The sequence below is a fragment of the Lutjanus erythropterus genome, chromosome 12 (genome assembly GCF_056507025.1).
Source record: "Lutjanus erythropterus isolate fLutEry1 chromosome 12, fLutEry1.hap2, whole genome shotgun sequence".
NCBI lineage: Eukaryota > Metazoa > Chordata > Actinopteri > Lutjaniformes > Lutjanidae > Lutjanus > Lutjanus erythropterus.
In genome coordinates, this window is record NC_139328.1 from 2258498 (window position 1) to 2284247 (window position 25750).

Consider the following 25750-nt stretch of genomic DNA (forward strand, 5'->3'; position numbering starts at 1 on the left):
TAAGCTGCCAACCTGCTGCCAACCTCTGCTGTTCAGAGGGTGGGGGGGAAACAGGCAGCGTTTAATCCTTATCTGACTGAAGGTGTGTGATCCACTGGGCGAGGTTTGATGCTGCTGAAGGATCCTCAGCGCTGCACGGTTTACAGGAGGATTCAAGGAGCAGGTCAGACGTGTTTGTTGGTTTTACTTTAGCAGATGAATGTGATTATTGTACAGTTTGACATCGACTTACAGTTTAACATTTAAGCCTTGAACAAATGTGAACTGTAGGTTAAAATAATTCAGTATTTATTTTGCTCTATATTTCAAACTCATCAGTAAAATTACAGGTTTAAAAAACTAGTTCTTCTGTTAATATCATACAGAGCCTGGTTTCCTCAGTGTAGTAATTGTGCACATCATAAACTTTTATTCTGTCAGTTTAGTCATTTGTACCTCTTTGGATTTTCTCAAATTAATACTGTAAGCCATCACTATTCAGTCTGCTTGCTGTGTATTTATATATTTCTGTATTTTGTTTGTGTGGATATACTTCAGGATTTGTCACTGTGTTTTCATGACATGTATCGCTTAAAATCTATTTTATGGGATGACACATTGTTTTCCAATTTAAATGTTGATGATAGTGCTTCTGCAAATGGTTGATTTATTACACCAGCAAGACAGAGGACCCGGGCGAAAATAGAATGTAACAGGGCTGCAACTAACAATTATTTTCATTATCGATTCATCTGCTGACTATTTTTATGAGTAATTGATTAATCATATAGTCTATAAAATGTTAAAGCGTTGTGAAAAATGCTCAGAGCCCAAAGTGACGTCTTCAAATTGCCTCTTCTGTCCAACCAACAGTCCAAAACCCAAAAGACTCATAAATGATAAAGAAAAACAGAAAATCATCACATTAAACAAGCTGGAACCAATAAATTTGCTTGAATTTGCTCATACAGTCACAACAGAAAAAAAAAACTGTCTATCCCTTTAAGTATTTCTTACTATAGCCGAGGTCTGCAGCCTGTCAGTCTGTGGCTCCAGAGCCACATGTGGCTCTTTTTCCCTCTCCAGTGGCTCCCTGTGACTTTATATGGAAATAAATATGGGTTATTTTTTTAACATTTAGATTTTTCATTTATTATTGTTGTAGGTCTAAAGTGATTCTTGCGTTCCTGTAGGATCGCTTCCTGGATGCACAGTGTGTTTGTTTGAGATGCTCTTTAGATAGAGACACATGTACTCAAAAATCACAAAAAAAAACTCCAAGGCACTCTGTTTTAAAACTTCCTTTTAAAAGTTCCTCTACTGTCACAGTGTGGTCATGTTAGACCTTCAGACCTAAGACTTTAAGGCTAAACAGGACCATGATGGGACAATAAAGGCATTTCAAATGTTCTAAAAGAGAGTGCAGAGAGTCTTTCAGATTTTTGGGTAAAAATTTGTAACCTATTCACTAAATTAAAAAAAAAAAAAAAAACTAAAATGTGCATCATAGCCTACATCTACAGTTCAGTGCTTTTTCCTCTAAATTTTGTCTTGAGTTCTGGAGACTAGCTATGGAGGACATGTCTTTTTTGTCGGCCAAAAATGTCTCTTTTGATGTTACAGCTTGCAGACCCCTGTACTAGAGTGTTTTCTATTTGCAGCCCTGTTGTGAACGTGAAACTTTACACTCCACAGGCCTCCAGAGATCACACAGACAGGGTCCACCGAATTGACTGGTATGGACACAGCCTGATGACATCATTGTGTAGGGCTGCAACAATGCTGTTCTTACACACATTCACATCTGACTATGACACAAAGTTTACCTGAGTTTATGTCAGGGTACAAGGAAAAGATGATGATCTCAAAGGATTAATAAGGACACAGTCTGAGGATGGACGGCTAACGTGGGAAAAAAGTTGATCCAGTTTGTGTTTTTGTGGTTTTGTGGTTCCAGTGGTGCTTCAACATGGTCATGGCAGACTCACAGAGAGCCACACAGAATCCTCGCCGCTGTTTTATCATCTGTGTTTCTACGATTCTGCTCCTCATCCTCTTCAGCCAAGGTGGGTCTTCATAATTTTCATTCTTCAGGTTCTTAATCAGCAGATAGTGCATGTGGTCCAGGACAGCAAGTCTGTTCTGAACACCACGCTGAACACCAGGAACTGCAACAGCATAGTTGCATGACAGTTGCTGCTGTTAAAGTCCAGCTTTCAGAGGAAATGGTCCTCGACGTAGTGCAGCATCTTGCTGTGCACGTTCATGTCATGACCAGCAGAAAACAAACATGTCTTAGTTTTCCTTCACAACTTCATGAATTGGCATTTGTTGTATTCTATCAGTGCAAAGGTTTGAAAAATCTTTTGTCCCCCTCATTAACATTTTTGGAGGAGTAAAAGTGTTTGGAAAACTTTTCAGTAGTTCAAACATTTATTTCACAAATAAAGATTTACAGGTACATGCAACTTTGTTTTGGAGGTCTGTTCTCTTCTGAGGATCAAGGTTTAGATCATAATAATGATGATTAATTATTTGTGCGCAATATGCTTCACAAAAAAAAACAGCAAAAGACTTAAATATATCAAAAGTGATACAAAGAATTAAATGTGACAAAGGGAACACACTGATGCAGAAATGCAAGTTTAGACAAAGTTTTGTAAGTGAGCATCAAAACTGATAAGGAATTAATTTCCATTTATTTCCTGACAGTGTTAAGAGACAGACGACAGGACGAAAGACACAAGAGAGACGTCCTGGACTCCACAGGTGAATCCTTATGTCATCGTTCTCATTCTGCTGGTTTGTTTGCAGGTTTTTGTGTCGCTGCTTATTTCAGGTTTCAGCGGCTGAAACAAAGAACGTGTAGAAGTCAGTCTACACATCACAGCACAATATCTTTTAATTGACTTATGATAGAAAGATACACAATTAACCAAACAAGAAAGTGACAACTCTCTCACACTGCAAGGTAAAATTTCTGTTTTATCTCATAAATCCTTTGACACAGCATCATGAGAGAGAGTGAAACTGATAACATACCTTGAATGAAACACAAAAAACTAGAATGCAAACCTGCTGCTGTCCAGTCCTCACAATTTGTTAATAAAAGTAAAAATTTCAAACTTTGTCATCTTCATCCTGATGTGGATTTGCATCCAAATGCACAGAGTGACAGATTACTGTGGAATAAGTGTGACAGATTTGTTTTTGTCAGAATGACGAATGTGAACAAACCCTTTAAAAAATCTATTTGGTGCAGACACCATAACCCTCCAGCAAATTTTATTACAAAACCTCCTCAGAGGAAGTGAGAAGTAATCACATAGAGAATAATGTCAGGTTGTGTGTCTCTGCTTCCTGGATTTTGCTCCATCATGTAAGAATTGACTGATATCTGAATAATATTGAATAGAAAATCAGTATCAAGTTGATATATGAAACAAACCCTCACACTGCCCTCGTGTTATTCAAATATGTGCCACTCCAGGGACTAATTCCTCTGGGTAATTGTTCATTTTTTATCATTTTAATTTGTCTTGCAGTCATGCAGCCACATTTTGCTGATGCTGCTAATTCCATAATAGAGATTAAAACCAGAATAAGCTCCCATTGACTTTACTGTCTGCTTTTATTTCCCAGAAATCCCAGCAGAGCACATCGATCCAGCTGCCATCGACCTCACCCCCCTGGTCAATACTTTAATAAATACAAGCCAATCTGGTACGTTGTCATATTATCATTCACGTGCGGATCAATTCTGAGCTCTGAATCTTTCATGTATGTCATAATTAAAGCACAGCTCAGATCTGCTCCTCCTTTTTTCTACAGAGGTCAGACTGCAGCCACGACTGCTTCCTTTCATATAAATGTCAGTGTTAAAGGACCAGTTCACTAAATCAAACACCTTTCTCATACCTTTTGTGGTATCTGTCCATGCAGATACTTTTGATTTCACGTGCTGAAGTTTTATAATATCTGCATCTGAATTGTAAAAATGTTGTCACAATTAAAGGTGTTAAGTTGCAGCACATTGTTTCTGCAAATTAAACTTACAGTTGAGTGTTTTAAAGTGTAATTATACTGTCCCTCATTGTGTCGGGGCTGTCAGGAGTCTCACTGTATAAAACCAAAACTCAATTTTTATCAAGTCAAATATTTTGATCTAAGAGTTCTGACCTAAACTGTTGTTTAAGACTTCAGAACAGATTAAAAAAGTTTTTATAGGATATTCTTTCTGTTTTTTTAAACAGGTGAGGGGAGAAAATAGTTTTGCAAAGATAACTGTGAAAGTTTTTTCTTTTTTTGTCAGGATCTTTTTTCTTCTTCATTTCTTTTTTTTAGTTTTTATTATAGTAATTCTCATTCAGCCACAAGATGTTAAAGTGAAAAATTATCAAAGCAAAACTTTTTCATCTGTAAGGAACTTGCTTCTAAGGGCTTCTCTAAATAAGTCAGATAAAACTGAGGTTGACTTTTCAACCTTAAGGGGAAAGTTCCCCCCCACATTAAATATACATATTTTTCCCCTGGTCTGCAGTACCTTCTTTGAAATATAATGGGACTAAATGGTGTTCAGCTTGTTGTGTTAAAATCAGCAAAAATACATTTGAAAAACTCAAAACCAGCGTCTCTTCCCAAAATTCATGACAGTTATTCAAGATGATCCACAGACCTTGTTCTGAGTGCTTATAGGAACTACTTTCTTCTGTCTTTTTTAAAATGTATTTATTAAAAATAGGTACAGAGCATATTAATGAACGTTTACATGTTAAAATGATGAAAGCCAGAGGCTTATTTCCATCTGTATTGTTCCATGGCAGGTTGATGTTTCGTAACAAACCTCACAAATTGCAGCTGTACATAAACTTCACAACGTCAGAAAATAAGTAAAAGAAGAAATAGACAATTAGCAGAAAAAAAAAAACTGTTGTGTAATAGACAAAGACATACGAACAGCAGCACAGTAAGTGATGATGAGATGTTGCTCAAGACAAACCAGGAGAAAAGTGCCAGTGTTATTGCACATTATTTATTGTAAAGTGCTGGTGAATATTACACATTGACCTATTGCACAAGGTTAGCACAGATGTATATCTGTATACACAATTCTGTTCTAATTAGTAGTGGTCACAGGTCTGGTTTCCCCTGAGCCAGATTCTGAAATGTCGGAAAGTTGGCTGCTCTTTGAGCCGAGTGCCATCTAGTCTCATTATATTTGAGAGCAAGCAGACACGTCTGTGGCTGACAGCTCCAGAAGTTAATCAGAAAAAATCTAAATGGATAAACAGCACTACAGGTGAGAATAAAGAAAATGTTTTTTTTGATTTGTCTCTCCCTGTCTTCGTCTTCCAGGCTCCCGTCAGCTCTTCTCCCTGCTCAGTGTGACGTCCTACAGCTCTCTGGCTCTCCATAAACTCACCCTGCTGGTCTACAACAGTAAATATTCACTCCATACTAACTAACTCTTCCTCTTCTGAAGCTGCTCAGTTATACAAAATCAAAGTGTTAAAGCAGTCAACAAATCTGATGCCGTCTACTGGATCTCAGTATTTTGTTACTGGCAGGATCTGTGATATATTATCTTTCCGTTTGTGCCATCTAGTGGTTTGAATATATAACTACTTATAATGAACAAAGTTCACTGTGTCACACTGTGTTTCCCTCTGCAGCCACTTGTGTTTGGACTTTTATTTATTTTAATGTTTTATACACATTTTTAAATGAGGTAGTTTTTAGTTTAGAGACGAGGTTTTAAAGTCTAAAGGAGCTGAAGCTGAATGAGCTGTTTCACAATGCCTTAACTTTCAAAATACGTTTGTTAATCCTGGTCAGTGGAATAAGAAAAAGGAATCATTGGATAAATGGACTTCTTAGAAACACAAACCTGTAGTGGTATCAGTGCATTTAGAGGCATTTAGAGGTTTGGAGATCTGAGCTGCAGAGACGTCTGCCTTCTCTCCAACAGCAGCGCCTCTTTCCAGAAATCATGACCCTGTTACTCAAGATAATCCACAGTCCTTGTTGTGAACAGTTTTTTTTATGAAGGAACTATTTTTCTTCTATCACTGTGGAGAAGGATGAGAGGTTGCAGCTCAGCCGAGGAGGACGCCATTGACGTTTATATCCCACGCTTTCAGGAGCACGAGCCTCTCGTCCATCTCCAAAACTCGGCAACTCACACCAGGACTATCTACATGATTTCATTTGATTTGATTTATTTCAAACATTTTAAAAAAAATACATATGTAGAAAAAAATGAACAGACTTTCAATGAGCAACATAAATTAACGTTGGATGTCCAGAAAGGAGTAGGAGGAAGCAGCATTACAGACATACAACAGTATAACCCTTAGCATGAATTAAATTCTTCCTTCCTACATCATTAACAGAGGTTGTTTTTTCATTTGTGTTCTTTGTATTTTCTAAAGTCTGTGTGTCAGAAGCTTTTCAGCCCAGTTCAAACTTCCTGAACTGACACTGTTGTCTGTTTTGCAGTTTCCAGCATCAGAAGTATAGAAAGCAACAAGTTCAGGAGAAGATTCTGCTACTGTGTCACAAATGAGACCAATGATCTGACAGGTAAATGAAAATTCTTGATGTAATTTTCAGTATTAAGTTCTTTTCTTCCCAGTCTCAGTCCTCTTTCTCTTGACTCTTCATCAGACTTTACAGCCATTCTGCTGGACGTGATGGGAAACTCAACAAGTTACCTACATGAGCTCTTCAAATCTGCCTCCATATTATCAGGTTAGTAGATGTGACATCTGTCAAATATCTGTATCGTACGTTTCCAGTCGTTTACCAGCTGGTCTTCACAACACGTGATGATGTGTTTCATGTTTGCGTGTCTCAGTAAGCCAGAGGAACAACTCCGACTGCATTTACATCTGTGTGATGGCAGGAAAGATGGGTAAGCCGAGCTTGTGTTTATGATGGCATGCATTAGTGATCAGAAACAGTTTTAGAATAAATAAAGATGTTCAGATGAATAATTAATATTTGGATGCTGTAGATTTGGTGGTTGCTTAAAGATTTGTCTGATTTTAGTTTTGAGCAGTTTCTAAAGTTTGAGTCTACATTTCCATTGGGATTAAAGCAGGATTTTTTCCCTTTTTTAATTTTTTTTTTACTTAATGTAAGTACAATATTGTCTTTCAAAATATAGAGAAGTAAAAAATAGTATAAACACTTGGTATTACAGTCTTTGTCTCCATCTAGTGACTCATACATGCTACTGTGTCATTTTAAACCGTATGGGGGCCACGACCTTCTGTGAAAGGCCTCATTCTGGCACATTGTCAGGTTTATAGGCCCTTTTTTTTTATTATTAATATTTCAATGTTTTTGGGAGGTTTATGTTATTTGTAACTTGGCTTTATGGAAATAAGTAGTGTTTTGAAGTGAAACTCCCAGTGACAGCTAACATAAACGTGTCCAAAACCCGGCGAGCGATGTTTTATAAACTGCATCATAAATGTTGTACTTTAGTGTATTTCCATCTGATTTCCTGCTAAAGTTGTAGTCTATGAGTGGGAAAAAATAGGTTGCACAGTTGGCTGGTGGAATTTGGTTATAATGGCATTATTGCTTTGAAATTCAGATTTTTTTTACTGGGCGAGAAAAATGCATATTTTTCCTTTATTGCATCTTCTTTTGAGTCTGGAACAGTAATTGAAATAGTTATAAATACAATGGATTCATGTTCACCTTTCAAAAATGACCAGACATATGCATATAGGCCTTATGGTTGAGGAGTTATCCTGATATATTTCAGGTGTGTTGTGTATTTTGTACACAACACACACAAATACACAAGTACATTCAATAATCTTTAAAGATGTGATTCAAAGACCTAAAACTCGAGTCAGATAGATCACATATTGGCTGATTAGCTAAATGACTGATTACAATTACATAAATAATCTGAGTAAGTTTAGTAGAAATTGGAACTGGACAATTTTAGAAAGGTACAGCAGTGCTTACAGAAGCTGTCTATTGTCCAGGTGAACATAAAACACAGAATTAAAAATGTTTGATGCTCCTCAGAGTCAGCTGTGAGTGTGGCGTGTGTTTTGTCCAGGCAGTGAGGTGTCGGAGCTGTGGGAGGTCGACTCCATCACCCCGCTCTTCAACCAGACCATCATCGAAGGACCACACAGAGGTTTGTTTACCACACGCTCAGATACATTTTTGATGCCTGATTCACTGATTATATCCATCAAAACCACCAGGTGGACGCATCAACTCAGGCTAGAACCTGAATTTGACTTTGATTTGACTTTATTTATTTTTTTTTTTTTGCCTTATTTCTCACTTACATGCACAGATGTACAGCATTATGCAGAAAAACAGCTGTATATCTGACATATTTTATTTTCCACCAGTCATAGTTTTGGAGATGGAGGGTCCAACTCACTGTTGAATTAACTTGTTAGACAACAGGCAGAGAAAACAGCCCAGAAAGCTGTTGAGGCATTTGGGGTTTTAACAGGTGAGGCCTGTTTTCCACAGTGATGTTGGAAATAGCTTAAATTTAACATAAAACAAAGATACATACATACAGCAAATATACATATTTTAAATGCTTTATAAACGATGTTCTGCAGATGTAAATCTTAAATTTTGCTGATTTTCTTCCATAGTCTCTTATCTTTTAAGGGCCTCAAATAAAATCACCTGTGATCCAGCTGCGGGTCATGACCCAGTCTCGCATAATGGGCTATTTTCCCCTGTATGCACTGACTGATCTAACACCTTTATCATGGATGTCATCACATCTAGTCGGGGAGGGGGGATTTTTATGGACCAATTTCGGCTTTTTATGCATCAATTTCAAAGTCCTCTGCTACTCTGAACATGCATGCAAAGGAAATAAAGAATAAAGCTCAGTTGCATCAGTTATATTAGGGATTCACACATCAGATCACAGACATCGGGCAAAATGTTTGGTCAAAATAATTCCACTCTGAGCTTCTGGCTTTATGCACAAACATCACGGTGCAACCCAATCCTGTTTTGAAGAATTTCAGAAACAGGATTTCAAAACCTCTTTCTTGGCTTTTACTGAACCCTTCTTCTTCTTTTTCAAGTAGGTAACGTCTCCTCCATCAAACTGCCAGTCGGTGAGTAACTCGACACCTTTCAAAAGCTCCTCAAGCATCTGCTGTCATCTTCAGGACAGTGAAGAACCATTTAATTCTTGTTTCCAATCATCTATTTTAACCCTCAGAATGGCACCATCATCCCACGAATCTGAGTCACATCTCTCCATCTGGGATGAGCTCCATGTTAACCAGCAGAGTCCATTCGACGGCACACGGTGAGTCTCAGTGCTGAGCGGTAATGCCCTCAGACTCAGAGATGACCTGGCAACAAAAGGAGGGAAAGACACGAACTAAACATGCAGGGAGGCGGGCAGGTGAAACTGTCAGTAACCAAAGAAGGCGGGAAAAAGAGAAAGACAGGAAGTAAAGTAAAGGAAGAAAGCCTTGCTAAAATAAAATGGGAAATAACAGAAGTGCAACCATGGTATTGTGTCCAACAGTTTACTTATCAAGTAATCTTATTATTTCAGCACCACTTGCATGAAAAAAGTTAATCTGTCAGTGTTGTTGAATTGTCTTCATTGCAGACAGTAAACCAAACTGTGATTTGTTTGTATTGTCTGTGTTTGATTCATTAGTTTCACCAACAGCTACGGAAGAAACCGCTGCTACAACAGCAAAGATCACCACTGCCCGGCCGCTGGCAACAACTCCACAACCTCCAACCGCCACGCCACAACGTCTAACTACAGCGGACAGACTGGACACAACAACAACAGGGACAACACACCAAATAACAATACAAGCAGTGCAGACAACAGAAACAACAACAGCAATTTTACAACCAATCACATCAGCACAACCAACCACCACCAGGCAGCTCACCACTGCGTCTGTTACAACAGTAACCGCTCCGTCAACCATGTCAACCAGACCCACAACACTCTCACCAGGTATTAGTCTGACCCGACTAACCACGGCGACACACCAGCCAAGTTCAACAACAACCCAGCACACGACGTCGACGGCTCATCCGACGAGACTTTCACCTGTTCGTCCCACAGCAGTACCTACAGTGGCTAGAAGGACTACAGGACCTCTCAGCAGGAGAACTACAACACCCAGCAAGCCTGTGGAAACAGAAAAACCAGGTAAACATATTTTGGTTCAGTTGATTCCAGTCTGCAGCCCTTTGCTGCAGGTCTTTCCCAGAAGCCCAAAAATGTAATCAAAGGGGGCGGGACTTAGGAAGGGTCACTTGTCTTATAAATAATTCCCTTAACTTCAACTACAGTGGTAACATTGGGACTTGTCATAAAGATGCCATTAAATGTTATAAGGCCTGTTTGAGAACACAGTACAGTACCAAGGTAATTTACAGAATCAAGTTGTCATAGCAACAACATCTCAAACAAGGTTTACTCTCCATTATAAATGACATAATGTCATGTTCATAACAGGTGTCAAGTCATGATAATGATGATGGTGTCATGTCAGTCTTATGCACACTTATCCATGATGGTATGGATTTTTTCTTACCAGCGTGGCTACGAGGCTTCATATTAACGTGGGATGGTGATTTACGGCGGCTAGGACCTGGTAAAATAATTCCATAATGATAAAGGCAGCACTGAATGTCACCACTTTGTCTTTATGTAAAAATATTCCTGAAGAAGCAGCTGAAGGAGTTTTTGCCCGTCTGCTGTGATCAGAAAATACAGATACAAAATAAAGATTGACAGAGTTCTGCATACTGCAATTAAAATAATTAAAGTGAAGGTGCAGTATCCGTCACCACATGGATCATAAATGAGCTGCAAACATGTTTTCAATCTGCTGTAAAACAAACCTGTCAGCCGACCAATTCTGAACATCAGTGGAGACGTGGCTGCTGGAGAACGAAGAACAGAAGAACTCTCCCACGTCTGTTTCATGAGACGGGTGCGTAGGAGAGGAACGAGTGGATCAGAAGTTGCAAATAAACCCCCTTATGCTGTCTAACTCGCAATAATACATGTGTTTACAGTGTTTCAGTCTTAGATCTTCATCAGGCACAAATGTAGTTTCTGGTGAAGTCAGACAGCCTGTACATCCAAACATCCCCCGCACCAAATCCCTGAGAGGTTTTGGGGTGCTGCAACAACATGACGCCTCTTCTTCCTTTAATTTGTTAGAGAGGTTAGTCATTATTCACATGACTACACAACACAGTCTCACGGCACTTTGTGAAATTGTCATGAAAGTTTATTCTCACACAAATATCGTCGTTTAAAACAGGAATAAATAAATCCCAGCTTCACCAGAGTGCACACTGTGTGCACTTACAAATTAAGTCGCTGAGTTACAAATTCTCTCCTCGATCTCTTCACGCTTCCTGTTCCCACCTGAACCTGTCGTGTGCTATGAACCAGCCTCCATAGGTCTCAGAGACTGCATTGGACCGCTAACCAAGCTAACTTGCTAATGGCAGCTACAGCACAGAGAGCAGCAGAGCACCTGTGACGACAGCGTTGCAAGAGAAAATGTCCATGTTGTAACAGTCCCTCAGGTGGAACCGTGAGGTGCAGCTCTCAAATGGAATTTGAAGTGTTTTTTTTACCTGTGACTTATGAATAAATGAAAATGTGGTTGAGTAAGACTCTTCACACTAGGAATGTCATGAGAATTGATACTTTGGTAGGAAGTTGATGCCAAAATTTTGAAAATGTGAAAAAAAAGTTTTTTGTTTATAGTATTGGAGGTGAATTCTTGACAGGGACAACGTAAACACTTACCAGTACTGTAGTCTGCTGTTAAATGACAGGGGAAGGAGAAGAGCATCTACCGGCACTAAACAACAACTACACATGTGGGATCGCAACATGTGCAGCTGCAGCAACAGCTCCACTCTGATTCGTCCAAAAGAAAGAGTAGTGATGTGATACCCAACCCAGTTAACCCACGGAGCGGGCAGGCGGGTGGGTTTGGATGGACTTTCTAGAAAATATTGCAATTTGTGACGGACAGGTCAAGTGACAAAGCAGCGTTTAGACTACGTATTAATGACTTCCTCTGCCCACCTCTATGTTTCCCGCTCAGTAAAACACACACGCTGGTGCACTTTGTCACCTCAGCTGATCGGTGATCAAAGCACAACAGAACAGGTTGAAACTGTGGATTCAAACTGAAAAATTCAGTGAAGACCTACAGATGTGGGCTACTAGTCTACTAAAATTTACTATGAAAATATGAAAGGGAAAATGAGGCAGAGAATGAGAGAGAAGAAGCAGCAGATTTAATATCTGAGCAAAATCACTGTCCTGACAGTGATTTGTTGCAGATTCTTTAAATCTCCCCCTCAGTCTTCTGTCCTGGAAGCTCAGAAGAGTTTTTGTTTTAGGTGGTTTTGTTCTCGTGATATCAAATTAGGTATCAAGAATCGAGGAGAGGTCCTTTAATGCTTTGAGTTTACAACCTGTCCTGTTGTTTTTCTGATGAAAGAAACAATGATAAAAAAAAACATTGTAACAGTGAGATGTTAAGGTCTCCAGTAAATATAAAGCACAGTGATAAATGACTTTGAACTCCTCATATTTAAAGCTGCCATTAAAAAGGCATCAAACATGTTTAAGTATTCATGACAGATAATTGGAGGCGTTTTTGTGAGCAGCCTGTGAGCTGCAGTCATAACTGTATCCTGCTCTGCTGAACAGGAACAGTTTGACTGCTGACCGCCTCTCAGAAAACAACTGTAATCACATCAGATCCATTCACCGTCATTTCTGGACACACCGACAGCTACTGATTCAATTTATGTCCAGAGAAAGGTGTGTGTGTGTGTGTGTGTGTGTGTGCGTGTGTGTGTGCGTGTGTGTGTGCGTGTGTGTGTGTGTGTGTGTGTGTGTGTGTGTGTGTGTGTGTGTGTGTGTTAGAGCATGGGAAGGAGGAAGAGAGAGAGAGAGAGCCATGCAGGAGGCTAAGATAGTAACTATGGTAACGCAGGCGCGGCCCTCTTTATGTGAGAGCTTTGATGGTTTTAAGCTGCAAAGGTTAAAAGCAAATTAAGGCCAAAAATATTCAGCAACATGATCAGTGAGGAGGGAGAAGAGACTCCTGTTGGTGAAGAAAGGAACTGAACAGAAACATCAACAGGATATTAGTAATGATTGATAAATTAAGTCATTTTCAGTTAATAGGTGAATTTTATTATTATTAGTAGCAATAATAATAATAATAATAATAATAATAATAATAATAATAATAATAATACTCACCAACAAAAGAAAATCTGAATTTATCACATGTGAAAAACATACATATATAACCATGTGAGTATTTCACATGTATATTTCCCAAAAAAATAATTTAAAATGTTTTTTATTATAAGAGAACTTGATAATATTATCCAAACATAATGAAAATTTATTTTGCTTCCCTTTTAAAGACAGATTAATTAATCTCCAACACAGTCTTTATTTTATGCCCTTTTTCTTCATCCAAATTATATATTTAAGTCCATGTAAGAGAAATAGTTCATATGTGACAGTTACACTACATTTAATATTTTATTTAATTTCCCAGCAGAAACACTAGATGGCAGTAAAATCTCACCGTAGAGATGCAGATGCTCCCCCACTGAGTTCTGCCTAGCAACAAACAGAAGGCAGGAGCATCCTGTGCAATTTGTCACTGAGTCATTAGTGTGCAGTAAAATGAGCGTTTGCTGCCCAGCTGCACATCTCTGCGCTCTGCATCGGTCTGTGGACGGACGACCATGTCTGACACACACACACACACACACACACACACACACACACACACACACACACACACACACACACAGCAGTGATAACAAGCTTTGGTTCATTGTGCCGTGGCTGATCTGTATCAGCTCTGTGCAGACTGCAGATCAGTCAAGATTTTTTCTGCTTTTTGTGTTCAGATGGAAACAGCTGCAGATTTTTGATATGATTTTGGTAGAAGAAGAAGAAGCTCCCAAAAGCAAACACAGCACACAAATTTATCTGAAATGAGACACAATATATGACAATTAAAATGCAAATTGAATAAATGAATAATTTATAAAGGAAGGGATAATATAAACAATGTATAGTCTATATGAATGTTGTGTAGCATCAAATATGGGACCACTTAATAAATCTGAGCAGATTCAAATCTGAAGATTCAAATGTGACTAGAGCTGCAACAATAATCGATCATTCAAGAAATCCCCAACTACTTTTTATAATTGATTAATTGCTTTGAGTAATTGAGTAAGTACTGGTTGGGTTTTGAGCAAACAAGACACTTAAAAAATGTAAAATCCGCTTTGGGAAACACTGATCAACATTTTTCACCATTTCCTGACATTTTAAAGGCAAACAACTTTTAATTGATTAATCACAAAAATAAGTGACCAATAAATCGACTCTGAAAATAATCGTAAGTCACAGCATTAAACATGACCCTCTCTGTGACTACGGAGCATTAACTGTCATCACATCTCATTTGAAATATGAATCTTTAAAATGAAAAAATATGCTTTTCATGCAGATTTGCCTTGTGAAGCTGTTTGCTGCTGGTAAATAAACCTGTGTTGACAGCAGACTGTTAGATGAATTGCTTTGAAATTCTGTACATTCATGTCCAAACTGTCCAAACAGCAGCTGTACAATCAGAGATTAGCAAGCTTTGCATTTCTCTACATGTTGACGCAGTGTGCATGCGGCTCTAAGACGAGCAATACTCATTTTTCTAAAACTTAAAACACAAGAGCAAACAAGTGATGAATGGATTAAACTTGGTCTTTATCTGCTTTGATGTTTGCAAACATTAGCATGTACAGCTAACTAGCCCTCTGGCTGCAGTAACATTAACTCCAGCCAAACTTATGTATGTTTGGGATGTAATATGTGAAGATTAGAGGAGGAGGAGGAGGAGGAGGAGGAGGATGTGGGCTGCTGCAGAATCAAAGTGGGCTGAAAGCGATCCATTTCTCTCTGTCTCTCATAGGTCTAAGCCTGGTTAGCTTAGCTCTTGTCCTGGCTCTCTTCCTGAGGTGATGGTGGTCCGGCTGGTTTGGCTGGATGACCGTCTGAAAGTCTGCTGCACTTTAGATAATACCTGCGCTTCCTTTTTCTATGTTAATGACTGTATTTATGTCGTCCATCCAACCAATGTTTGCTGGGTGTAGCTTTAGCTTCAGTCTTTTAGCATTAGCGATAAATCATGTACACAGCAATGAAATAACTTATTTCAGAACATTTTACGGGTTCTTATCTCAAAATGTGTCAGATGGAGATGGACTTCTCAGAATTAGCATTAGCTGACATTAGCAAGCTTGTCTTATGAAACTTGCTAGTGAGAGTCATTATTTTAGCTGATAGATTCCAAAGTCATCAGCTAGAAATGAGAAGCCGGATGTTTCAACACGTTAATTGTGTTAAATCTTTGATTGCAATTGAGCATTTTTTGCTTTTTATTGTCGACACTGTCTTCTCCTTCACCTGTCCACCTGCAAGTGTGCAAAAATTATTTTGCTCTTTGATATTTTTGATTCCTCAGCGTAGCCACTTTTTGCTTTTATGGCAGCTTTGTTGCACACTGCAAAGAAAACAGAGGAAACACTGAAATAGAAGTGTGTCCAAACTTTTGACGGTACCGAATATAAACTTTATCACATCGTCAAAGTAATTATTGTGCAAGTGCAGAAGACAGTGTGCGAGAGTCTTATTTTAGAATCTTAAAGAGCAAAAACTTTTTTTTTTCACATTTTTTTTCTTACTGTATAATTCCATATAATTCCATAATTCAGAGTTTTCATGTCTCCAGTATTAATCTGGACAATGATATTTTTCAAACACTATGCAATTTGGAAAAAAATACGATAATTGTGAGAGGAGCAGAGATAAACACAGCTGTTAGAGTCTCACCAGCTGTTGGTGAGACTGTGGACTGTAGCAACACCCAGCAGCAATTTATGATGCAGCTTAAACCTCCTGTACCTACAAGGTTTAACCCCCCCACCCCCCATTGTGTACCTATAGCCACCTATATCACAGTGTCAGCTGTCCACATTCTTTCTCCTGATCAGTACGTCCCGCCTACCTGAGCTATTTCTGTCTGAATCACATGTTCATCATCAGCTGATGTCTGTGTTCAACACTCATCATCTGAAGCAACACAACACGGCCGGTGTGGACTGCACTTCAGTCTCGTTCTTGTATGTATATGTAGTTCTGCAGTGGTGCAACTAACCAAACACGAGTCATTGGGTTTGTTGGACAAAAGAAGACATTTGTAAAATGTCACAGCCGACATATTAAATGAATATACTTGAATATCTGACAATCTGTGAAGCACAGTCATAAAAATAAATCAATGTTATATTTCAAATCTTTGTTTGATTAAAGATCAATTTAATTTTCCTCACGAATTAAGCAATCAACGATTAATATTTGTCAATCCCAATGTAACTTCATTTTAAATGCACTTTAATGCATTTTACAGGGACATTTCACCCTCTAATCAAAAATACATCTTTTTCCTCTGGTCCTTGGTGCTGATTATTCATCTATATCAGACAGATATTTGGTGTGAGTTGCAGAGTTTTGGTGACATCAGATGTGGAAATTTCTGCTTTTTCTACAATATTATGGAACTAAATGGCATTTGGGTTGTGGTGCAGTAACTGCATGCCTTTGGCTGCATGTAACCGATGGAACAGAGAAGATATTAAAGGCACAGTTCACCTCAAAAACTCATTCGAAAAACTCAACATCAGTGTCTTTTTCTAAACATCATGACCCCGTCACTCAAGATAATCCACACACCTTGTTGTAAAGAGTTTCATGTAGGAACTACTTTCTCTCTGCAGTAGAATCTACTGGAACTGCTTTCTTTTGAATATGAAGAAAATAGTTCCTACATGAAACTGCTCGAGTTTTAGAAACAGATACTGGTTTTGAATTTTATGAATGTATTTTTGGTGCTTTGAGCTCCACCAGCCGAATGACATCCAGTCCCATTATACTGGAGAGAAGGCAGACATCTGTAGAGGTGATATCTCCAAAACTCTGCGACTTACTTACATACACAGACCAAGGGGGAAAAATGTGTATTTTTATTATTTCGGGATAAACTGTCCCTTTAATTTTCACAGGATGGAGGTTGTTTTTTTTTCTACCCTTAATGTGTGAAAACTCAAATTCCTCATGTGCTGTTCTGAGTATAATCACGCTGAAGTGGCCCTAATGGATTATGAGAAGGGACAAAAATTAATCAACGAGGATGTGAACATGAAGATTAACGTCTTAAATTTTCCAAACCAAGCATCAAAAATCTCTTTAAGTTTGATTTTATAAAGAGATCTGACTGCTGTGTCTATCGCTGCAATAAGGGCTGCAAAATGAGCAAATAAGAGCAGAATGTGGAGAAGGATCTAATTAAAATTCACATTTGAATATGTATTTTTATGGTAATTAGGAGCCTGCGTACCTGCGATGCATTAATTATGATTAGAACGCATCAGCACCAGTGATTCCTGTAATGGCAATTTAAGCACTGAGACGACATCGTGCTAAATGAACACAATGAGAGAATTTGAAGGATAGATGTGAGGATGATTTATTCTCAACATAAAATTCTCCAAATCACTGCTGTGGGCCGTGAGAGGTTAATGATGATGTCTTTGTTTTATGATTTCACGTGCGTACTTACCTGTCTGATCATCGCTTATCTTTGTCATTAACTTCTTCATTTCTTTGGTTTCGTTTGGCGGCACAGATGAAGTGATTAAGCAGGTCGTGAACTAAGTTTAAACCAGAGGTGACACAAGGACACACAAGCTGTTCTCAAGTAGAAGTGTGTAAAAAAACAGACTGGTGAAAGTAGAAGTACTGATTCTTTACTCGAGTAAAAGTGTACTCAAATGTACTCAAAGTGTAAAAGTTAAAAAGCCCCTTGAAGGACACTTTTACCGACTGGTTGTGCAAAACTGAACATCACCTTTTCTCCACGGTGTCGGTTTTGTCTTGTTTCGTCTTTTATGCCATTTTTGTCTTTTTTTGGTCTAATAAGGAATTTTTCGTCTTGTTGCATCATTTACGTTGTTTTTTATCCTGTTTTGTTACATCGTTTTTGTATCGTTTCATCTTTTCTTTGGTCTTGTTAAGTCATTCTTTGTTTTGTTACATCTTTTTCATCTCATATCTTTTTACATTGTTTTGATCATTTTCGACTTTTATGTATTTTTCGTCTTGCTGTGTCTGTCGTGCGTGATGCGCACCGATGGATACGCCACAGCTGTTTGCGTCTTTTTTCATTTTATCAAGTCTTTCTCATTTTGTTTTATCTTGTTACATGTTTTTCATGTATTTACATCTTGTTAAGTTGCTTTTTGTCTTGTTGCATCTTTTTTGTCATCACGTTGTTTTTCGTCTTTTGTCTTGTTACGTCTTTTACATTGTTTTTCATCTTGCTACATATTTTTTTGCTCTTCTTAATTCACTGTCTGTTTTGTTACATCTGTTTTGTCTCATGTTTTTTTGTCTTTTTACATCGTTTAGGTCATTTTCAATGTTTATGTCGGTTTTCATCTTGTTATGTCTGTCATGCATGGTGTGCTCTGATGGATACACTACAGCTGCTTTTGTCTCTGCTCATTTTTGGACTTGGTTCTGTCTTTTCTATCTTGTTACATCTTTTTGTCTATTTAAGTTGTTAAGTAGTAAAGTTGCTTTTTGTCTTGTTGCATCTTTTCTTTCATGACATTGTTTTTCATTTGCTTACATCTTTTTTGTCTTATTACATCTTTTTTGTTATGTCTTTTATGTTGCTTTTTGTCCTGCTACATATTTTTTGGTATTGTCAACTCATTATTTGTTTCGTCTTGTCTTTGTTTTCACTCTTCTTCATCTTTTTTGTCCTATTAGGTCATTTTTGGACTTGTTTATTCTATCTATCATTGTCCCGGCTATTTAGGTTAAATTCATGATTTTTTTAAAATTTGTTACACAATAATACAAAACTAAAAATAATCAATAACTCCCCTCAAATGTATTAAAACTAAACTAATGCGCCTGTTTTGAAAATGTGAGTAGAAAATATAATTTATTGTTAAAACTTTAAAAAGTAAAAAGTTATCAGAAAAATAAATACTTGAGTTCAGAACAGATGCCTGAAAAATCTTTTTTTCTCCACTAACAAAAGTATTTTCATTTCCTCCCCAGCTCTGGTTTAAACAGAGCTGTTCAGAGCTGGTTTGTGACTGACGCGACCTCTCACTCTGTCTGTTGAGAGGTTGTCCTTGGAGGAGGCCGGAGCTGTCCGACGTCTCGCCGTCCGGCAGCACGACGACCGTCAGCGCTCACAAGCTGCAGCCCTGCGTCCTGGAGCTCTGCAAGTTCTTCTCTCAGTGCCTCTGCAGACCCTTCAACCACAAGACACGCATGAAAAGGTTCTCACGCTTTGAACGTTAAAATGACACCGCTGCAGACTGGGGGGATTTACTGAACTTAACTGACGGACATCAAATGTAACACTGAACCAAAGTTTTGTTTGGGAGCATATTAACATCAGGAACTTCCTGGTCAACAAATTTGATGCTGCTGATTGATTTGTTGCTGCAATTCAGGCTGTACCAAAAAAAAAAACCTACCCCCAAAAGTCACCTTCATCAGTTTTTTTCAGACAAACAGTAAGAGACAAAGAACAGGTAATAAATATTTCCACACACATGACTTATATAGTTTATATCTGCTGATTACAACATTAATCTGCTCCCAATACTTCTAGAATATTGGAAGATTATACAGAAAGAAAGTTAAGAATATTTAAATGTACTTCTGATATTCTCTGCGATAAAAGTTGTACAATTACGAGAGAAAAATGAATATATTCTCTGAGACTGTGTTGTTGTGATATCCTTGTACCTGTCCACTGCATTGTAGTTCCTGAAGCACAAAAGCCAAAACCTCATCCAGACCAGGTTGCTATTTTACATGTAAGTGGCTGATTTTGATGAGGTGACAGACTCCTTTAGTTTTTTCTTGCAAATTTAAGACTTTCTAATCTCAGAGAATATCGTGTTTTTTCTCATTAATTGGATGAACAGGCTACGTTGTCGTGCGGACATCACTGATTTGTTAATTTGTTAAAAACATTATGATGTGTCATAGATGTAAATAAAGCTCTAAATTAGTTTGAAAAGTGAATATTTTGAAAAAGTTTGTAAAACTGGGGCGTGCTTATTGGTTTGCTGCCTTTAAATGTGCAAACAGACAAATATTCAACACTGTTGTGTCTTTGTCACAGTGAAAATGGACAAAGATGTACGACAAACACACTTAAAGTCAACCTGCAACAGGCGGATGATTTGTTATTGGATATTTGAGCTGTTAGTCAAATTAATGCTGTTTTTCACTGTAAAGAATCTCCTATGTGCACGTTTATATACAAATATTTAAAGGTTAACAACTCTTATATGTGATTAAAAAAAACTACATTTCCCCTCAGATTCAGCCCAGTTTTAACCTAGATGTCTAATAGTCTTTTGACCTACAAGTCACCACATTTACTGGCCCTTTAGCCTCGTCTTGATTTCCTAATCAGCTGCAATGAGCTTTTTTTTTTCTGTGAGTCTTTAAACCTAAAGTTTAAGCTCTGCCAGTGTTGAAACTGGTCAGCTGATCACAGTCCTGTCCTTGTCTTGCAGGTACTGTGACGACAGCCACGTCTGGTATGAAAGACACACGTCTGAGGTGTGTCGGCGGGTCAGGAGAGTCTCCTTCTCCAGAAGTAAGTGACCGCAGAGGAAGGTGCGATTGATCGATAGCAGCCGAGGCGAAGAAGGTAGCGACTCAGAACGTACCGTCAGAGGTGATCCTCGTCACCTGCCGGCCTCTGCTCTCGCTGCAGAGTCTCCGTGTTTTGAAGTAAAGCTTTATTGAGACTTCACAGATCGGATCGATGAGCTTCCTCAGAGCCTCGAGCTTCAGGCTCAGAGATGATCTGCTGCAAAAGTGCCAAAACTTTGCATCACTGCTGTCCAAACCTCAAGTCAGATATTAAATCTACACACCGTACACTCCTCAGTCTATTAAATTTACCATAGATTTGTTTGTAGCTGTTACTTTTAGTGCTTAATAAAATTACATTAGCTTGTACAAACACCAAGCACAGGTACTAGTTTTAGGAATATACTAAACATGTTATATCTCATTTGTTTCATCTTTAAAAAACAGAAGTAGAAAAACAATAATTTGTGGTAATGTGCTCCGGACTGTTTCCTGACAGGATGCAGTAACTTCCTGAAGTCACTATAACTATTTATTTAAAACAACACGTCATTAATATGAGTCAGTCTCAGTGCCTTCATTCACCAATCAGTGCATAAATACATAGACAATATGGACAACACAAAGCACAAAAACTTTAAAGGACAAAACAACAAAACAAAAGAGAGAGAAAAACAAAACAAAATAAATACCAGAATAAGAAAATAAGAAAGAATTAACAATAAGTTAGCAGAGAGTTTGGATTCGTTTTAGATTACTTTTGCAGGCTGAGTTTAGTTTAGCATTATTTACATGATTAATTCTTACACAAAGCTGTAGAGCAGTCATTCCCAAACACTGGGTCGTGACCCACAGGTGGGCCACAGGAGATTTTATTTGGGTCCCCTAAAAAATAAAAGCCTACAGAAGAAATTGTGCAAAATTTATATTTATTGTTAAAAGATTTATTTCTGCAGTACAGCTTTTATAGAGCGTGTTAATTCCTCCTAAATTCACTCATTTTGTCTCGTTTATGAAGAAGTAATGTTCTATAATGTTAAAACGAAAAATTTGAGAAAATTCAGAATGTCAAGGCAACTTACTTTAATAGATACTTGCGTTCTGAGCCCAAAGCATTACCAACTAATAATGTTTTAGTGAAGTAAGTTGCCTTGACGTTTTAAGTTTTCTTAACTTTTTTTTAGGTTTGTTTTCTTAAGGAGAGGAAATAACAGTTTGAAGGTTTATTAATTTATAAAATGTTTAATGTGTACATGCATGTGTCAAGATAATATAGTGTGGAAATGTCAGAAACGTTCATTAATGCATAAATTAACTCAACATGTATTGATAAGGTCTGTTGTGAACTGGGTCACGATGGTTTGTCATTTTTAAAAAGTGGGTCCCCAGAATGAAAAGTTTTGGAAACACTGCTGGACAGCAGCTGTTTCCTCCTCAGATACAGATATATGTACTTATGGAGCAGGTGAAACATGTATCTCACAGCGTTCAACACACCTCGCAATTTGTTGCTATCTGTTGCTAAATATCAAAAATAACTGAGAGAGACGTCCGTTTTTTGAGTGGAAGTCATGTCGGTGCTTTTGAAATGCAGTGGACTACAAACAGAGCTGTGAGTGTGAGAATCAGAAATAATTGGGGAGCACGCTTCATCCTTCACCTGTGCTGATGAGGACGTGTCAGCCATGTTGCTGGGAGTCGGTATCAGAGCTCATTAGAGCCTCAGCTCTGCAGGAGCCTGCGAGCTGCGGCCATGAATCCTCTGAGCTAATGGGCTCAAGAGGTCGCAGGGAGAGACGCCTCTCTCACAGCTTCTGACACGCTGATCATCCAGCGCTGATCCCACCGCCAGGCCGGACTGAGGACTCACGTGGTCGGTATCAGTCCTCCCTCTGGCTCCAATTAGCCTTCAGTATATATTTTTAGTCTCAGTTTTATCAGGGTTGGATTTGAAATTGGAATAAAGTAGCAGCAAGTGAAAGAAAAGCTAAAAAAAAAACTTGTGCAGCCGTTGTAAATTATGTGATCTCTGTTGTACAGCTACATCATGATCTGCATCCAGAACACAGTATTTCAGGGTTTTGTCTTAAAGTCATGATCCCAAATGTGTCAAATTAATGTGTCCGGGGTTCCAACTAATTATCTCAATTATTGACTATTGTTTTTGAAAACAAATGTCAGATGTCTCATTTTGTTCAAAATGTAAAGATATTGAGTTTACATTTACATAAAACGAAGCATCACACTTGAAGACGTGGAAACAGTGAATATTCAATACTTTGGCTTGACGTATGATTTACTGATAAGATGAGATCAGATAAAATAAGAAAAATCCTTTATTAATACCCCAAAATTAGAAAAACCTTCCTCAACTTTGCAAAAAGCTTTTACATTTGCTTGAGGTGGTTTTTGCTTTTTTTTTTTTTAAAAAATAAAATAAAAATAATAATAATTTAATGAGAGATAATTAGATAATTTTAATGAGAGATGGAAACTCTCAGAAACTTCTTCAGGATAAGTTCTGACGCAGTGAATATTTATCTGATCGGCTGTTTCTTTGTGGCTCTCATGGCTCCATGATACATCCATGATGACTCCACACAGATCTGATGGAAGCTTCCTCACATTAATACATGAAACAGAAATGTCTGATTTCCATCCTGTGTCCAGTCATCTTGTTGCGTCCTCTTCTCCTGCAGTGGTGTGAGGGTTTTCTGAGCGGGGAACTGGTGCCACCTGTTGTTTATCTCAATGAACCACCTCCTAATAATGCAATATATCTGGATGGTACCGTGGCTAATGATTTTCTAAACACATTTTGAAACTTGAATTTTTTATATTAACTTTAACATATTAGCGCTAAACTTCATCACTCTTTTTTTATTGTTTTGTTGTATTTTTTAGAAAAGATGCTGCAAAATTAGGTCTTTTTGCGCTTCAGTGAAATCAAAGCACGCACAAGATTCTGGTAAAATCGTATAATGAACAGGAAGATGTCAAATTATGAGAAAATAAAAGACAAGTAAGGCTGGAGGGCATTACTTTCAAGCTTTTTTTTTTTTTGTACAATGGAGCTCCTCACACTGGAGGTCACTGTCTCTTCTATCATGTCCACTGACCAAAGGAACAAAGTCTGTGTGTGTTTAAATCCTCCTCCATGATTTAAAGTGTGTTTGTAGTCAGTTTCACATCATGGTTAGGTTAGTTTCACCAGTCAGTTAACAGAGCCTGAAGGTTCAGCAATGTTACCATGGTTACCTGCATTTAATACGCCACAAGTTTTCTATACCACCTGATATAAGCATCTTGAGGATACGAGTGATTCTGCAGGTGCATATTTCTGGAAACAGTTCAGATGCATCAGATTGTGCAACAGCTGTTGGATTTATTCCTGGATACTTAAAATAGTTCTGGGGTCAGCACAGAGTAACAGTAGTTTCAGCCAAAAGTTTCATTTTAGTCATCAAAGAGTTTTAACTAAAATCAAAGAGACAAAACTGTGGATAAAATGACTCGGACTCTTAGATTACAACTTTTATACCCTTTTTTTTTTTTATTAAGTATTCAGCTAAGAGGATCAGATTAAAGCCACTGCTCCAGAGTCAGTCACCTGGTTTAACCCTCCTCTTCCTCCTCTTCCTTCCTCCACAGATCTGAAACAGAGATGCCTGACAAAGATGTGCAATAAACTGTGACCAGAGAGAGAAACAAAGAGCTGTTCATCATCACAGAAAGGGACTGAAACTACAAACTACAGCTGAGTACAAGAATGTGTGGAAACACGATCTGCTGACTTCCAGGTTTGGAAACGGTTTGGAATCTGAACTTTTGTGGATAATAACACAGTTTTACACCTCTGTCATCTGACATGTTGTCACATTTGTCACTATAAAGTCTAGTTATCTGCACAGTGATTATAATGTAGTTATTAGGGCTGAAAGAAGTGACTGCAGAAAATCAAAATCTGAGGGACTTTGAAAGTGAATCTGTGTAGAAACTGTTTACTTGTTAAATGAACATTGTGAACTATTTATGAAAATCATATTTAATGCCAAACTCTTAAGATTTAAAAAGACTTCAATTCAAAACCAGTTGTAGAAATCATCCTTTTCTCTTGTCAAGAAACTAATAGTGTCCATTTAATAAAAAAAAACTTGGTTCATTTTATCAGCGGCCCTGTTCCATCTCTCTGACAGTCCTCTTCAATCAGATCAGTGCTGGTCGCTCCGCTGTGGAAACTTTAATGAGCAACTGTTTAATTTGTAGAATTGAAGCACTGCGTATCCAGTTTCTACACACCAGATCCAAAGCCATTTACAAACATGACAGAGAACGTCATAAAAAAACTGTAAATGTGAATATTTTCTGGTTTCTTTACTCCTCTCTGACAGTAAACAGAATATTTTTAACTTAACTTGACACACTTCAACTTGGACTTTGGGCAAACTTTTTCACCATCTTCTGACATTTCATGGACCCAACAACTAATTGATTAATTGAGAAAATAATCAACCCATTAATCGATGATGAAAATAATCGTTAGTTGGCAAAACAGTTTCACCGTATTTTTTTATTCAGATAATCCAAAAATAACAAAGTAATCAAGTTACATTACTGTAATATTGTGAAACTTGGATTACCTTTCAGACTACATTTTAAACAGGAAATTGGTAATTCTATTCAATTATTTTTTTTAAAGTAATCCTCTCAGCTCTGCATATAGCACACCTATTCAGATTGCTAATGTGTAATGAATAAATATTTTGCAAAAACATTTGAATAGAAAAAAGTTTTTTGCAGTAGCTGTGACACCTTTTTTTTTTTGTTGTTGTTGTTTTTTAATCAAAAACTAGCCAGGAGAGTGAAATGTGCACAGGAACACTGCACAGTCTGCAGCTGAAAGTTTTTATGTTGAGTGTCATTATCCATAATCTTTGAATTTTTTTTTTA

General features: G+C 37.8%; 1 protein-coding gene across 1 annotated transcript; it reads left to right on the forward strand.

Annotated features, from left to right (window-relative positions):
- On the forward strand, positions 1-25153 carry hhla1 (HHLA1 neighbor of OC90). The gene is made up of 15 exons (XM_084732491.1): positions 1-163; positions 1937-2045; positions 2692-2748; positions 3622-3702; positions 5335-5418; positions 6478-6561; positions 6646-6729; positions 6836-6892; positions 8063-8143; positions 9072-9104; positions 9212-9301; positions 9665-10177; positions 19305-19461; positions 20719-20801; positions 24452-25153. Exons 2-15 carry the CDS (start codon positions 1949-1951, stop codon positions 24493-24495), a joined length of 1545 nt encoding a protein of 514 aa, XP_084588617.1. The 5' UTR covers positions 1-163; positions 1937-1948; the 3' UTR covers positions 24496-25153.
- Positions 25154-25750: the final 597 nt, after the last annotated feature.

Coding starts and splice junctions, on each gene's coding strand:
- hhla1 (XM_084732491.1), top strand. CDS start 1,949: ATGGTCATGGCAGACTCACAGAGAGCCACACAGAATCCTCGCCGCTGT. Junction 9,105..9,211: donor CTCCATCAAACTGCCAGTCG/GTGAGTAACTCG, acceptor TTTAACCCTCAG/AATGGCACCATCATCCCACG. Junction 9,302..9,664: donor AGTCCATTCGACGGCACACG/GTGAGTCTCAGT, acceptor TTGATTCATTAG/TTTCACCAACAGCTACGGAA.